Raw genomic sequence first — 14,117 nt, forward strand, 5'->3', positions numbered from 1 at the left:
ACAGTATTAGATTAAACTAGGGCTGGACACTTTTGAAAAAATATCTAATAGTGATGATTTCAACTCATTTAGCAAATTGGATATGAGCTGTTGTTTTAAGGAAATAATCATTTTTAGATAATTCTCATATTAACAAGAAAAACGTACAAAAACGAAGAAAACAGGATTTTTTTGGTGCAGTATTCTGTAAATATGCCGCTAGAATGATTGCATGATATACAATGCATAATGTCTCTGCTGCAAAGAAAAGTCTTAAACTGGTATTCTGACTCAAATTTCAGGTTAAAGAAATATAGTACCTTCTGCAATTGAAAGTTGCTGCAGGCCATATTGTGATCTAATCTAATTTGCGATTAATTGCCCAGCCCTAGTCAGGATTTACCTCGTCAGGTTAGGGTGTAAAACTAGACGACAGTGCAGGAAAATCTGGTATTCTGGTCTTGTTGAACCATGGTCCTGGGATGTCCTGGAGGTGTCGTCGATTATGTTACACCACAGACTCATGAGTGTATCATTATGGGTACAATTTCTGCAGCGGTGGGTGGATGTATAAATACTCAGAAGTCTTTTTATCTGATGCGCTTATAAGCATCAGAAAACATTTAGCAAACTCATGGAATAACAAGCTTGTAGTTTTGATTCCAACAGATCTGCATCATTAAATCCCAGTCAGTCTGTGAGGCCGTCTCGGCGGTAGTAGCGTTAAAGCTGCCTGATGGCTAATTGTCGATTAGCTGACGCTGCAAAGGAGAGGATGTCTCATGTCAGATATTGTCCCTGGTCTTCCCTCCTCTGTTTTGTCTCCCCATGTGTCTCTGGTTAGAAAACACCCAAGTGAGAGACGCATCAAGTGACATACAGGTGGCACCCTCTATCTGTGATCAGGCAGATCCATCTTGAAGAGTTTCAAGCTGATCTGCTCGTTTGTGGTCAGAGTGGACCATTCAGGGTCATTTCAGGGGGAAGAGATGGTAGCTGCAGGTGCAGTTTAGTTTCAAACAATGGTGGTCAGTGAAGAGGCTAGCATGCAGCAGAAGAACCACACGGAAAGCTTTTCTGGTGGAAAAGATGTTTGCTCTTCTCCTGACTGGCTTCAAGAGTTTACCAACTGGCTCCACTGATGGAGAACGATTCTGTCGAGCTAACGTTGTACTCCTCAGCAGCACGTCTGCTTTCTACTGTGTTTTCCTGCTCTGATTGGCCCACAAGGTATGTGACAGATAGAACATTTGTCCTTTTACCCTCTGGGTTTGTTAATTTGTTCTTTCCATGGAGAGAGGCCGAGATGGATGTGAACACATCAGTGAAACCGTCAGGTTAACCTGAGACATCCTCTTCCAAGCACATAAGTGCTCATGATTTTCTCCTTTTTGTTTTATAAGTAGAGAGGAGAGAATAGGGCTGGGGCTGTATGAAAGCATTCTGCCAACTCTGATTCACAGCCCTAGTCTGCACATTAGTAAAAATGGGACTCTTGTCTGGTAAAAGACATGAACAACCAGCGTACCACAGGGACAACAAGGAAAGTTATCAATGACTGTTATTTTCTCGCCCTTTGTTCAGCCGAGTGAATAAAAGGTAGACAGGCTAAAGAAGAGTCTAGTGTGAAGATGTTTAGGAGATATTTCTGTTTTAAAAATGCTGCGGACATTGCTCTGCTGCTGCTGCTTCTTGAGAACAAATGTAAAACAGAGACGGACACAGCTCTGTTAACCTGATGGTCATGTGTATGTCTTCTTGCCTTTAAACATTTGTAGTTTTATGTTTTTGATCATTGATGAGCGCGTCATCTGTTGTCTGAAGGTTCTGTTTGTCGTTCATTTATAGGTCGTTTCCACCAAGTGGTCTGGCTCAGTTCGGTGCGGTACCGCACGCATTTTGTTGTGTTTCCATAGAACAAAAGTTGGAAAGGGTCCCAAAAAACCGACCCATACCGTCCCACTTTTCGGCACCCTTCTGTAGGGGTGCCAGTCTTACCTACCCGTACCAAAAAGGTGGAGCTACACACAACAATAGGGGCTGCACTTACGTCATGTCAGCGCGCCACTCAGCTGTTCGCCTCCGGGCTTCAAACACGAAAGTCTGCGCTGTGAGAAGCGGGCGAAAATGGGAGAAAAATTGACTAATATCTGCCTAAATGGGAAATATTTGGACTCAACGGAGATCCAAACTGTTTCCTAGTCTATGGATGTTGGTATCTGACCACAAATCCAGTTTCCTGACGTTTATCTGGATGATTTTAAGAACACAAGGCAGAGCCCAAAGGCTCACATCAGCCTGATCCATCCGTGATGGATGTGGATGTAATGCTTAAGTTTTGTGAATACGAAGCCTTAGAACAGTTCATTCTCATCTGTAACTAGTTATTAATCTAATTCTTACGTTAGATAAACTGTGAAAACATCGCTCTGTGGTTGTTGAACGTATTTGTAAAACTTTAGGCTGCAGACTATTTTAAAATGAGATCAGTGCACCCCGGATTTCTGACTTAATCTAGCTTGATTTTAACACCAGCTGAACTTTTACTTTATTTTTTAATGCGGTGATTTCTCACAGTACAGCTCTAAACTTTCAGAATTTGTTGTATAAACTGTTCTAGACTAGATATATCCACATATTAGCGTAGCATTACTACTCAAACTGTCTCTGTACACGAATTCCATCAGCTGAGGATCTGTACTGACAGCGGTTAACATCATTAAGATGTAGTTTTTTTTTAAAAAGCACTTTCAGCTGAAATAAAGCATACCAAAAACCAAACCATACCAAACCGAACTGAATCAAACCGGACCCCCTGATGGAAACACGGCTATAATGTTCTTGAGATTCAGCATAGCTTTGGCTGAAAATGTGGCTCCAAAGTTGGCGCGAGGGCAGGCGTTGGCGTCAGGCAGGGCTTTCATATGCTGCTGTGTGTCCGACAGGAAGAAGCGTAGCCGCAGTCGTGACAGAAAATGCAGCAAGAGTCGAGACAGGAAGAGGAGCCGGAGTCGAGAACATAGACGCAGCCGCAGCAGAGAGAAGCGAAGAAGTCGGAGCAGAGAGAAACGAAGAAGTCGAAGCAGAGAGAGGGGCGGGCGCTACAGAGACCACCACAAACAGTGAGTCTGGGATCTTCATGAAGACCTGGTTCTCTCTGACCCTGAGGCTGAGTTTAAAGGCTCCAGCTGGCTCTGTTTATGTTCTGTTTGTGTTTTTCAGCCGTCGGAGATCAAAGAGTAAGAGTCCCTTTAAGAAGGAGAAGAGTCCCATCAGGTGAGTTTGTCAATAAAACATGATGTTCCTCATTTTTCTGACACTGATTGTTTCTGTCTGGTGTTCAGGATGCCCATCGACAACCTGACACCAGAGGAGCGTGATGCTCGGACCGTTTTCTGTATGCAGCTGGCCGCCAGGATACGACCCCGAGATCTGGAGGACTTCTTCTCTGCTGTGGGGAAGGTAATCTCTGACTATTTCACTTTCTATACGTGCATCAGATTCCTGAATATCTCCAGGTCTTTTCGGGCTGAGTTATGACAGCTGTTGAATTTTTCACCCATCTTTATTCAGGATTTTTCTGCTTTCCTCTTTATAAAGTTCCTGTATGAAGTCAGGATGAGCGGATGTGTTAATTAGTGAAAGTCTAAAACAATTCTAAAACTATGGACAATGAAACTCCACCCAGCCCTTCTGTGTAACCAGTCTGATAAAGAAATGTTTCACCAGTTTGTGGCAGTGGTGGGACTCTCCGTGAACTCCTGAGGCACCAGAGTTAGTCGGGCTCACAGCTGCTGCGTTCTCCACAGGTTCGAGATGTGAGGATGATCTCCGACAGAAACTCTCGTAGGTCAAAGGGCATCGCCTACATCGAGTTTGTGGAGGCTAACTCAGTCCCTCTGGCCATCGGGCTGACGGGGCAAAGGCTGCTGGGAGTTCCCATCATCGTACAGGCCTCACAGGTACACACTGATCGACTGATCAGAATAATTAATGTAAAAGATCTTAAACTCATCAGAACAGCCAGCTCTGATCACGTCAGACCTTCTGCAGACTCTTGACCCTGTTTGTGTGCAGGCAGAGAAGAACCGAGCAGCAGCCGCAGCCAACAACCTGCAGAAAGGATCATCAGGACCCATGAGGCTCTATGTGGGCTCGCTGCACTTTAACATCACCGAGGAGATGCTGAGAGGGATCTTCGAGCCGTTTGGACGGGTCAGACACAAAACACAACTATAAAAGCAGACGTGCTAGGGCTGGGGACATCATACATCAGGTTTTAAGATACATCTTAGATAAAGGGTCATATAAAAGGCAGCATTAAAGTAACGCTTGTGTCTTTCAAATTCATCAAGCTATTGCTGCATTGATGAGTTTAATTTTGTAAGAACTGATATCATGTTTTAATGTGCATGTATGTTACTGCCCCTTGAGTTCTGAATACCTTCAGCCCTGATGATAGTCGTCCTCTGACCTGTTAGATGTTGTTCTTCAGAGCCTGTGAGCATCCATTGTCTGGTCTCTTGTGGGGCTTGTCCATTACATTTGAGCAGCCTGGTTCTACTTGGTTTGACTTTGCTGCTGCCCAGCGTGGCAGGGATTTGCTTTTCAACCACGATCGAGCTACCTGTTTGAAGGTGCATTCCATTTAATCTCGGAACTCGGAAATTCAGAGTATTTTTCATCAAAAACTCGGAAAGTTGAAGCAAATGAAACACATAAACTCAGGTGTGACAGCATCCTCAGCTTGGATGTCTGACTTCTGAGGTGAGGTACGCAGCATAAAGCTGATGAAGTGTGGTTTTAGATAGCTGTGCTTTAGGTAGCATTGCTTCGTTCTTCCAGAGGAAAAAGAAGAAGCACAGTCTGGTTTAGCTGTCCACTCATCCATGCTGATGTTCCCAGGTATTTCACAGACCGCTGTAGCAGTATTTAAACATGGCATGGCAAACAAGGCATCCCTGAATGATGGCAAACCTTTGTCACGTCACCATGGTGCGCTTGGAGGTGAGACAAGCACGTTTGGCCCTGCCTCCAGACCAGGACCGTTCTGGGCACGGCGTAGACCAGCATGGCCAAAACTGGTGATGGACAGTAAATCAGCATTATAATAATAATAATAATAATATCTTGAATTTATATAGCGCCTTTCAAGAAACCCAAGGACGCTTTACAGGAACACATAGACATGGACAAACTATGTGAGGGGTAGGATGAGGTAGGGCTGGTTTAGTGAAGACTGTAGGCTGTGGTGAACAGGTGGTGCTTGAGACGTTTTTTGAAAATGTCCAGAGATGGAGCGCTACGAATGTCTGCAGGAAGAGTGTTCCAGAGGGTGGGGGCTGCAGCACTGAAGGCTCTGTCTCCATAGGTTCGGAGTTTGGTTTTGGGCATGGAAAGTAGGCCGGTATCTGAAGATGGAAGGTTGCGGGATGGTGTGTATGGATGGAGGAGATCAGAAAGGTACTGGGGAGCCAGAGCATGGAGAGATTTGTATGTGAGGAGGAGGACTTTGTAGTTGATACGGGACTTGATAGGGAGCCAGTTGAGGTGGATTAGGGTCGGAGTGATGTGTTGCCAGGGTCTAGTGCGGGTGAGAACTCTAGCTGCAGAGTTTTGGACGTACTGAAGCCTGTCCAGGGTTTTGCTGGGAACTCCAGACAGGACTCCATTACAGTAGTCCAGGCGGGAGGTTATGAAAGCATGAATGAGTGTTTCAGCCACAGAATCAGGGAGTGATGGTCGGAGTCTGGAGATGTTCTTGAGATGATAGAAGGCAGATTTGGTGACAGACTTTATGTGGGACTGGAAGGAGAGGGTGGAGTCCAGGATGACGCCCAGGTTTCGGACCTCGGAGGATGGACAGATGGAGGTCCCGTCCACATGGAGCATGAGATCACCAACCTTCTGCAGCAGCGCTTTGGGGGCCACCACCATGAGCTCTGTTTTATTGCTGTTGAGTTTGAGTTGGTTAGAGGTCATCCAGGCTTTGATGTCGTGGAGGCAGTTTACCAGGGAGTGGGGAGGGAGCTGAGTGGATGGTTTGGTGCTGAGATAGAGTTGGGTGTCATCTGCATAAGAGTGAAAGCTGAGACCGTGTTTGTGAATAATCTGTCCAAGGGGAAGCATGTAGATGGTGAAAAGGAGAGGTCCAAGAACAGAGCCTTGAGGCACGCCCTGGTTAACTGGGGCGGGGGATGAGTGAGAGGTGCCGATGGTAACAAACTGTTTTCTTTGTGAGAGATATGAGTGAAACCAGGAGAGAGCTGTATCAGTGATGCCAAGATGGTGAGACAGGCGGTCAAAGAGGACGGTGTGGGATATTGTGTCGAAGGCAGCGGTTAGGTCAAGGAGGATGAGGAGGCTGATGTGTCCAGAATCTGCAGCTGTGAGGAGGTCATTGGTTATTTTGATAAGGGCGGTCTCAGTGCTGTGGTGAGTGTGAAATCCTGATTGAAGAGGTTCATGGAGCTCATGGTTGGACATGTGTTGCTGGAGTTGGACAGCGACTGCTTTTTCGAGAATTTTGCTGATGAAGGGAAGGTTGGAGATCGGTCGATAGTTGGAGAGGTTCTCCGGGTCTGACTCGGGCTTCTTGATGATGGGGGTTACTGAGGCAGTTTTGAAGGATGAGGGGACAAGTCCAGATGATAATGAGGTGTTGATGATGTCTACCATGATGGGGCACAGAACAGACAGAGATGCTTTCACCAGTGGTGTGGGCATGGGGTCCAGGGAGCAGGTGGATGCCTTGGCCTTCTTGACCCATTCAGCCACTTGGAGAGTGTCCACGGGTGTGAAGCAGGAAAGACGGCAGTGAGACGGAGGAGCGGTGTCCTGATGTGAAGTGAAATCCTGAGGTGGAGGTCCAGATGAAAGTTGCTGCTGGATGGAGGCAACTTTATCCTGGAAAAACTGCAGGTGCCTAGTGCAGCGGTCGAAGTTGGCTGGGGGATGAAGGTTGTCAATGGGGCGGAGAAGGCGATTTATTGTGGAGAAGAGCATCCGGGGATGGTTTTGCTGGTCACTGATGAGGGATGAGTAGTAGCTGGACTTTGCTCTGGAGAGAGCTTCTTTGTAGGAGCGCACATGCTCTTTATAGGCCTCCAGATGGACGGTGAGGCCAGATTTTTTAGAAAGTCTCTCCAGCTGTCGGCCAGAAGCCTTCATGGAGCGGAGTTCAGCAGTGTACCAGAGGGCTGGGTGGGTAAAGGAGACTGAGCGAGTCTTCAGAGGGGCGAGAGAATCCAGGCTGAGGGATAGTGCTGTATTGTAGTGATTGGCCAGGGCATCAACTGTGGTTATAGGGTGTGTAGTGGTCAGGTTGGTAGCTAACATGTTCTTGAGGGCTGGGATGCTTATTGACTTGAGATTACGGAAAGTGATGTTGTGTTTTGTAAGCTGTCTGGGGAGGGGGGTGGGGATAGAGAAGAAAACAGCATGGTGATCTGAGATGGCTAGGTCCAGGCATTGTGGAATGAATGGGGTGAGACCAGTGGAGCACACAAGATCCAGTGTGTGACCTTTGGAGTGGGTGGGTCCTTGGACATGCTGTGTGATGTTGAAGCAGTCCAGTAGTGATAGAAATTTGGAGGTGAGTGTGCAGCTGGTGGAGTCAACGTGGATATTGAAGTCTCCAAGGAGAAGTATGGAAGAAGACCTGGAGCAGACAGAGGTGGGGAGCTCAGACAGGTCAGACAGGAAGGTGGTAGTTGCTTTGGGAGGCCGGTAGATGAGGACGATCTGAAGCGGAGCTGATCCAGTGAGAGAGATGATTAGACACTCAAGAGCTGAGGTGCTGGGTGCTGGTAGCTCCTTAACCTGGAAATCTTCTCTATATATCACAGCCAGCCCCCCACGGCGACCAGTGGTGCCAGGTTTTTGGATATACACATAGCCAGGTGGGGTTGCTTGATTTAGTGTGAAGTAGTCATTTGGGCTTTGCCTGGTTTGCATTGCTTGGTTTGGCCAAAAGTCAAAGCCCCAGAAGTGTCTTAGACAAAGACTGTTTTTTCATTCATCTTGGCCTGTAGACTGCCTCTGGGCTTTTCAGCCCAGTTGAGTTTGTGTGCAGGTTTCTCCTCTTCCACTGTGTCAAGTTTACCTCAAGTACCAATGCAACTGAGAGTAGGGATGTTACCATTTTTTCCTTCCTGATACGATTCTGATACCGAGTACTGGTCTGATACCGGTGTGAACTTTCTGGACTGACTGTGCAGACGAGCAAAATTAGATTAAATCACAATATGTCCTGCTGCAATTATCACATCACAGAAGGGGAAATTTTTCTTTAACCTGAAATGTGTGTCACTTGTTTAAAACTTATTTTTGCAGCAGAGATGTTGTGCATTACATGTGATGATTCATTCAAGTGACATTGTTTTAATTCACAAAAAATCCTACTTTCTTAATTTTTGAAAGTTTTTCTTATTAAATATGAGAATGACATAAAAATCATCTTTCCCTTCAATACAACAATTCATACTGACTTTGCAATACGAGTCAAAATCATCACAATAAGATATTTTCAGTATAGTTTAGCCCTAGTTTGATCTAATATTATGTTAGTTATTATGTAGAATAACTTATTGCTTGTATTTGTTGGAAAATTAAGATGAGGAACTTCAGTTATTCCTACTTGCTGACCAGGGTGATCTTGGTCAGACAAAAGCTTTTCGACCAAACACTCGACCAGTCGAATGGAAGCTGTCAGCCCTATTTCTGAGACTGGTATCAGAATCAGATCAACCCTTATGAAGAGAACTTTTCTGGTAGCCTAAGTAAAGAAGGCGCCGTGTCACAACACCTCAAACTATGATCTAACTTTCACCCCTGGAACACAGAATCATCACAGTGTAAGTCAGAGTCAGTCACAGCTCCAGGATATCCACCTGTCCAGGTAGGAAGCAGCACCGCTGGTGAATCAGTCTCACCTGCTGGTGTTTAAATGGCACAGACAACAGGTGGAGTGGAGAGCCAATCAGCAAGACATCCCTATAAAGGAATGGTTCTGCAGGTGGAGGCTGCAGACCGTCTACCTCTCCTCATCCTCTCTGGAGGATTGAAGCAGGACCTCTATCTGCTCCTCTGTGACGGAGGAGGAGCACTGCCAGAGCCCTAAAAATGACCTCCAGCAGACCACTACTGTTCATGGGTGCGTTCGAAAAGTCCATTTTGCTTAGGAAGGTTCCTAACAGTGAAACGACCCGGAAGCATTTTAGTGTCGGCCATGATAAAGGCCGTTCAAATTCTCCAACTGAAAAGGAAAGGAGCTTCATTGTTTCCTTTATTGTCTCCTTCAGCCTAGGAAACACTGGAGCATCCTTTACCAAAGGAGAGATGAAAAGACGACCCACAATGCTTTGCGTAAACTGCATTTAAAGTGACGCAGCTGTTGACCGCTCATCAGAACAGGTGAATAACTTGACTGTAACTTTACTAGCCCCGATTTAAACCGTAGAATTCAGTCAAACCTATAATCCATGTGATAAACAGAAGGCAGTAGGGATGAACAGAGGAATATTACAGACATGAAAACTTTATCATTCAACTCATGATCACCATTTCACTTCTTCTCATTTCCATTTTATTCAAACAGTAAAGCGATCAGTCAGGATTTTAAACTATTTGTTTTGCTATTTTGAAATATTAAAGTAAATGTGATAAACGTTTGCTAATCACAACCAATAAAAGCGATGAATTCGGCATGTTGCTTTATATTAGCCTATATCATCATAATTACGCAGGGAAGACGCGGTTTATAGAGCTTTTCACAAACAGAACCAGAGTAGACTAACAACATTAACAGAGACGAGAGAATTAAAGAAACACATGGATAGGTAGGGAATAAAGCAAAACCATTCATTGTGAAATAAAAGGACTTGAACATTATTCATGCAGTCGTAGTGACTTAGCAGAAAGTTCAGATGAAGAGAAAAGTTTCTGCTGTTCTGGACGTTCACAGCCACAGTTCCTCTTCCTGAAGAGACTTTAGGATATAAAAATCTTAATGAGCTCATATCTCTGACGTTTCAGCCTTTCATTCCCAGCACATAACAACACAGAGAACGCACTGAGCGGTGGATGCCAGTTTTGTAGTCCATCAACGTTAAGTTGTAGTTTTTACACAAAAAACACACGTCACGTCCGTAACATCCGCCTAGGGAAAGAGCAGTCAGATTCCTTAATCACCACAGTTCTCCTTTCCTATGCTCTAACTCCCTCCTTTCCTATGCTCTAACTCCCTCCTTTCCTATCCTCTTTTCCTATCCTCTAACTCCCTCCTTTCCTATCCTCCTTTCCTATCCTCTAACTCCCTCCTTTCCTATCCTCCTTTCCTATCCTCTAACTCCCTCCTTTCCTATCCTCCTTTCCTATCCTCTAACTCCCTCCTTTCCTATCCTCCTTTCCTATCCTCTAACTCCCTCCTTTCCTATCCTCTAACTCCCTCCTTTCCTATCCTCTAACTCCCACCTTTCCTATCCTCTAACTCCCTCCTTTCCTATCCTCTAACTCCCTCCTTTCCTATCCTCTTACTCCCTCCTTTCCTATCCTCTAACTCCCTCCTTTCCTATCCTCTAACTCCCACCTTTCCTTGACCCTGTGACGTTTTTCTTCGGGGTTAAGGAAAAGTGAATAGGAAAGGACTTAGGAGGTAATTTTCTGGACTTTCGAACGCACCCTATGTTTCTGCTCAGACTGTCAGAACCAGACTCCATGAGGGTGGGATGAGGACCTGACGTCCACATGTGGGGTCTGGTCTCACAGCCCAGCACCGTGCAGCCTGACTGGCATTGACCAGAGAACACCAGAACCGTCAGATTCTCCACTGGCGCCCTGTGCTCCTCACAGATGAGAGCAGGTTCACTCTGAGCACATGTGACAGACGTGAGAGAGTCTGGAGACGCCGCGGAGGACGCTCTGCTGCCTGCAACATCCTCCAGCATGACCGCTGTGGATCAGTGAAGGTCTGGGGAGGCATATCCTTGGAGGACTGCACAGACCTTCATGTGCTAGCCAGAGGTACCCTGACTGTCATTAGGTACTGATGAGGTCCTCAGACCCATGGTCAGACCACATGCTGCACCACAGACTGTCCAGGAGCTGACTGATGCCCTGATCCAGGTCTGGGAGAAGATCCCTCAGGAGACCCTCTGTGGTCTCATCAGGAGCATGCCCAGGCGTTGTAGGGAGTGCAGACAGGCGCGAGGAGGTCAAACACTCTACTGAGCTTCATTCTGAGCGGTCTGGAGGAATTTCACTGAAGTTGGATCAGCCTGTGGTCTGATTTTACCGCTTTGATTCTGAATCCAGCCCTCCATGGGTTAATGATTCTGGTTTCCATTGATCCTTACTCTGTTATTTTGGTCTCAACACATTCCACTCTGTAATGGATAAAGATTTTCACCTGGAATATTTCATTCATCCAGATCTGGGAGGAGTTATTTAAGAGTTCCTTTATTTTTTGAGCAGTACATTTCTGATGTTGATGAACCCTCAGAAAGATAAAGGTTGTGTTGTGTCGTCTCACAGATTGAGAACATCCAGCTGATGATGGACAGTGAGACCGCACGCTCCAAAGGCTACGGCTTCATCACAGTGAGTTCTTCATCCTCACCTCTGTCCTTGTGTGCCATTCTAACATTTATTATCTTCTTCCATACGGTGTTGTCGTCGAGTCACCAAACCTCGAGTCCTAGTCAAGTCTTGAATCACCAAAGAAAAATTCGATTCGAGTCCTCTTTACCCGAGTCTGAGTCAAGTCCCCATTGCCTGTGTTCGAGTCCTAGACGAATCCCCAGTACCTAAAACCTACAGCCAAATTAAATTAAATGATCAATTATTTTTAAGCCATTCCAGATTTCCAGGTGAGCTACACTGATGTTTCATTAATGTATGAATTTCTTCAACTGTTTATTCTAAAGGACTAGAGGAGCAGTTACAGTCTTCATCAATAGTATTAGTTATATTTACAGGATTATTTGAGTATTCAGGGTGGAAAAATGAGACAACATGTTTTTAACGGAACTCTTTACATCTATCTTATACTCAATATTCCTCCTTTAAAATGACTGGATTTATTCAGATTTCTCACTATAAACTAAAATTCCAATTTTCTCCATGTGACATTTGAACACATCATTAAAAGCTCTTAACTTCATCCCACCTTCGATACTCTAAAGTCTGAGTTGTCATTAGACATATCATAATTTTACCTAGTTTGGCTCACTAATCAGCGTTATCTCGCCGTTGTTAACACACATTTCAACATTAGATTGATATTTCTAACTAACAGGACTGACTACAAGGTTTAAGACTTTTTACCACTCTGTCCCAGACTGAGGAGGATTACTGTACAGCAGAAACAGCACCTAATATGAGCAGTCTGAGCAGCTGATGGAGATTTTCAGACATTCAAAGGTAGGCTGGCTGCATTTTAGTTTAATTTCTTGTGGATTACTGAGGGAATGCAGAGAAGAGCCACAGGTTTAAGCTACCTATCAGTCTATCAGCTCCTCTCTCTGTCACCCAGGCTCGCCCGCTCCTCCTCCTCTCTCCTCTTGTTTTAACGGACAGGTTAGACTCACGTGAACGTGCATGCAGGTGAACGCTGGGCGCTGCGTGAACACTGATCAGTTATGAGGGGTTTATCACAAAAACAACAAACACTACAGAATAAAATAGTCTTCAGCAAAAAAGGTCCAAGTCCTCCTCTTCATCCTCGTGTCCCTGCACAGTTAAAGCTTGAGTCCGAGTCAAAGTCCGAGTCATCAGCACTCGAGTCCAAGTCAAGTCATGAGTCCTCCAAATCAGGACTCGAGTCGGACTCGAGTACTACAACACTGCTTCCATATGGAGAGAAATGAATCAAAAACTTCAGGTAAACTTTAAACATCGCCAACATATGTGTGCAATTTATACCGTTTGAGTTCGTCTGCAGTTTCTGATAATTCTAAAACTAGTAGCTCCCAGTGTTGGGGTCCATTCAGTTTGGAGTTCAAACTTCTGCATCATTAAAAGCTTAATCAGCTGGGGTCTCATTTATAATCGCAGCATGAATCAGGGCCTGAAGGTGGCATGCACCACTGTCCAAGCAAAGTCTGTGATCAGTAAAAACCTCTCCACAGGATCTTCAACCTGAGTGTACAGCTGGGGCGGGTGTCTGCTATATGGAAAACATCCTGTATTGTACCGGTACCAAAAATCAAATGTCCGGCTGAACTAAATGACTACAGACCTATTGCCCTTACCTCACACATCATGAAAACTCTGGAGCGGCTGATTCTACGCCTACTGAGGCTTGAGGTCAAAGACAAACTCGATTCCCTGCAGTTTGCATTCAAAGAACACATTGGAGTGGATGATGCCGTCCTCTTCATGCTTCACCGTGCCCTGTCTCATCTGGAGGAACCTGGAGTTTATGTGAGAATCATGTTCTTTGATTTTTCAAACACATTCAACTCCATCCAACCCACCATACTCAAAGACAAGCTCACAGAGATGGGAGTGGATCCTTCCTGTGTTTCTTGGATCACAGATTACCTGACAGGAAGGCCACAGTTTGTCAGGCTGGGGAACTGTGTTTCTGGGACATTAATGAGCAGTACAGGGGCTCCACAAGGGACAGTCCTGGCTCCATTCCTGTTCACACTGTATACATCAGACTTCAAATACAGCACTGAGTCCTGCCACATCCAGAAATACTCTGATGACACTGCTATGGTGGCATGTATCAGAAATGGATATGAAGCTGAATACAGGGATCTGATAAGAGCCTTCAGAGACTGGAGTCACAAAAACTGCCTCCTACTCAACACCTCAAAGACAAAGGAAATGATCATAGATTTCCGCGGATCCAAACCCGCTCTTCAGCCAGTGAACACTTGTGGCGTGGACATGGAGGTGGTGACATGGTATAAATATTTAGGTGTACACCTGGATAGTAAGTTGGACTGGTCTAAAAACGTGGACTTCATCTGCAAAAAGGGGCAGAGCCGCCTCTTTTGCCTGAGAAGACTCCAATCAATAGACATCTGCAGTAAGATGCTGCAGATGTTTTATCAGTCTGTGGTGGCAAGTGTTCTGTTTTATGCTGCAGTCTGCTGGGGAGGCAGTGGAAAACACAAGGATGCAAGGCA

At 45.4% G+C, this 14,117-nt stretch overlaps 1 protein-coding gene across 1 annotated transcript in view; it reads left to right on the forward strand.

The window, feature by feature from the left end:
- The window catches only part of LOC121506705 (RNA-binding protein 39-like), a 35,378-nt gene that overhangs the window by 11,564 nt on the left and 9,697 nt on the right, over positions 1-14,117 (forward strand). The window contains exons 4-9 of the mRNA XM_041782557.1: positions 2,925-3,101; positions 3,202-3,255; positions 3,324-3,441; positions 3,789-3,941; positions 4,057-4,194; positions 11,512-11,577. Of these exons, the coding sequence (XP_041638491.1) occupies positions 2,925-3,101; positions 3,202-3,255; positions 3,324-3,441; positions 3,789-3,941; positions 4,057-4,194; positions 11,512-11,577 (706 nt within the window). The remainder of the gene's footprint in view (positions 1-2,924; positions 3,102-3,201; positions 3,256-3,323; positions 3,442-3,788; positions 3,942-4,056; positions 4,195-11,511; positions 11,578-14,117) is intronic.

The sequence above is a fragment of the Cheilinus undulatus genome, linkage group 3 (genome assembly GCF_018320785.1).
Source record: "Cheilinus undulatus linkage group 3, ASM1832078v1, whole genome shotgun sequence".
Classification (NCBI taxonomy): domain Eukaryota; kingdom Metazoa; phylum Chordata; class Actinopteri; order Labriformes; family Labridae; genus Cheilinus; species Cheilinus undulatus.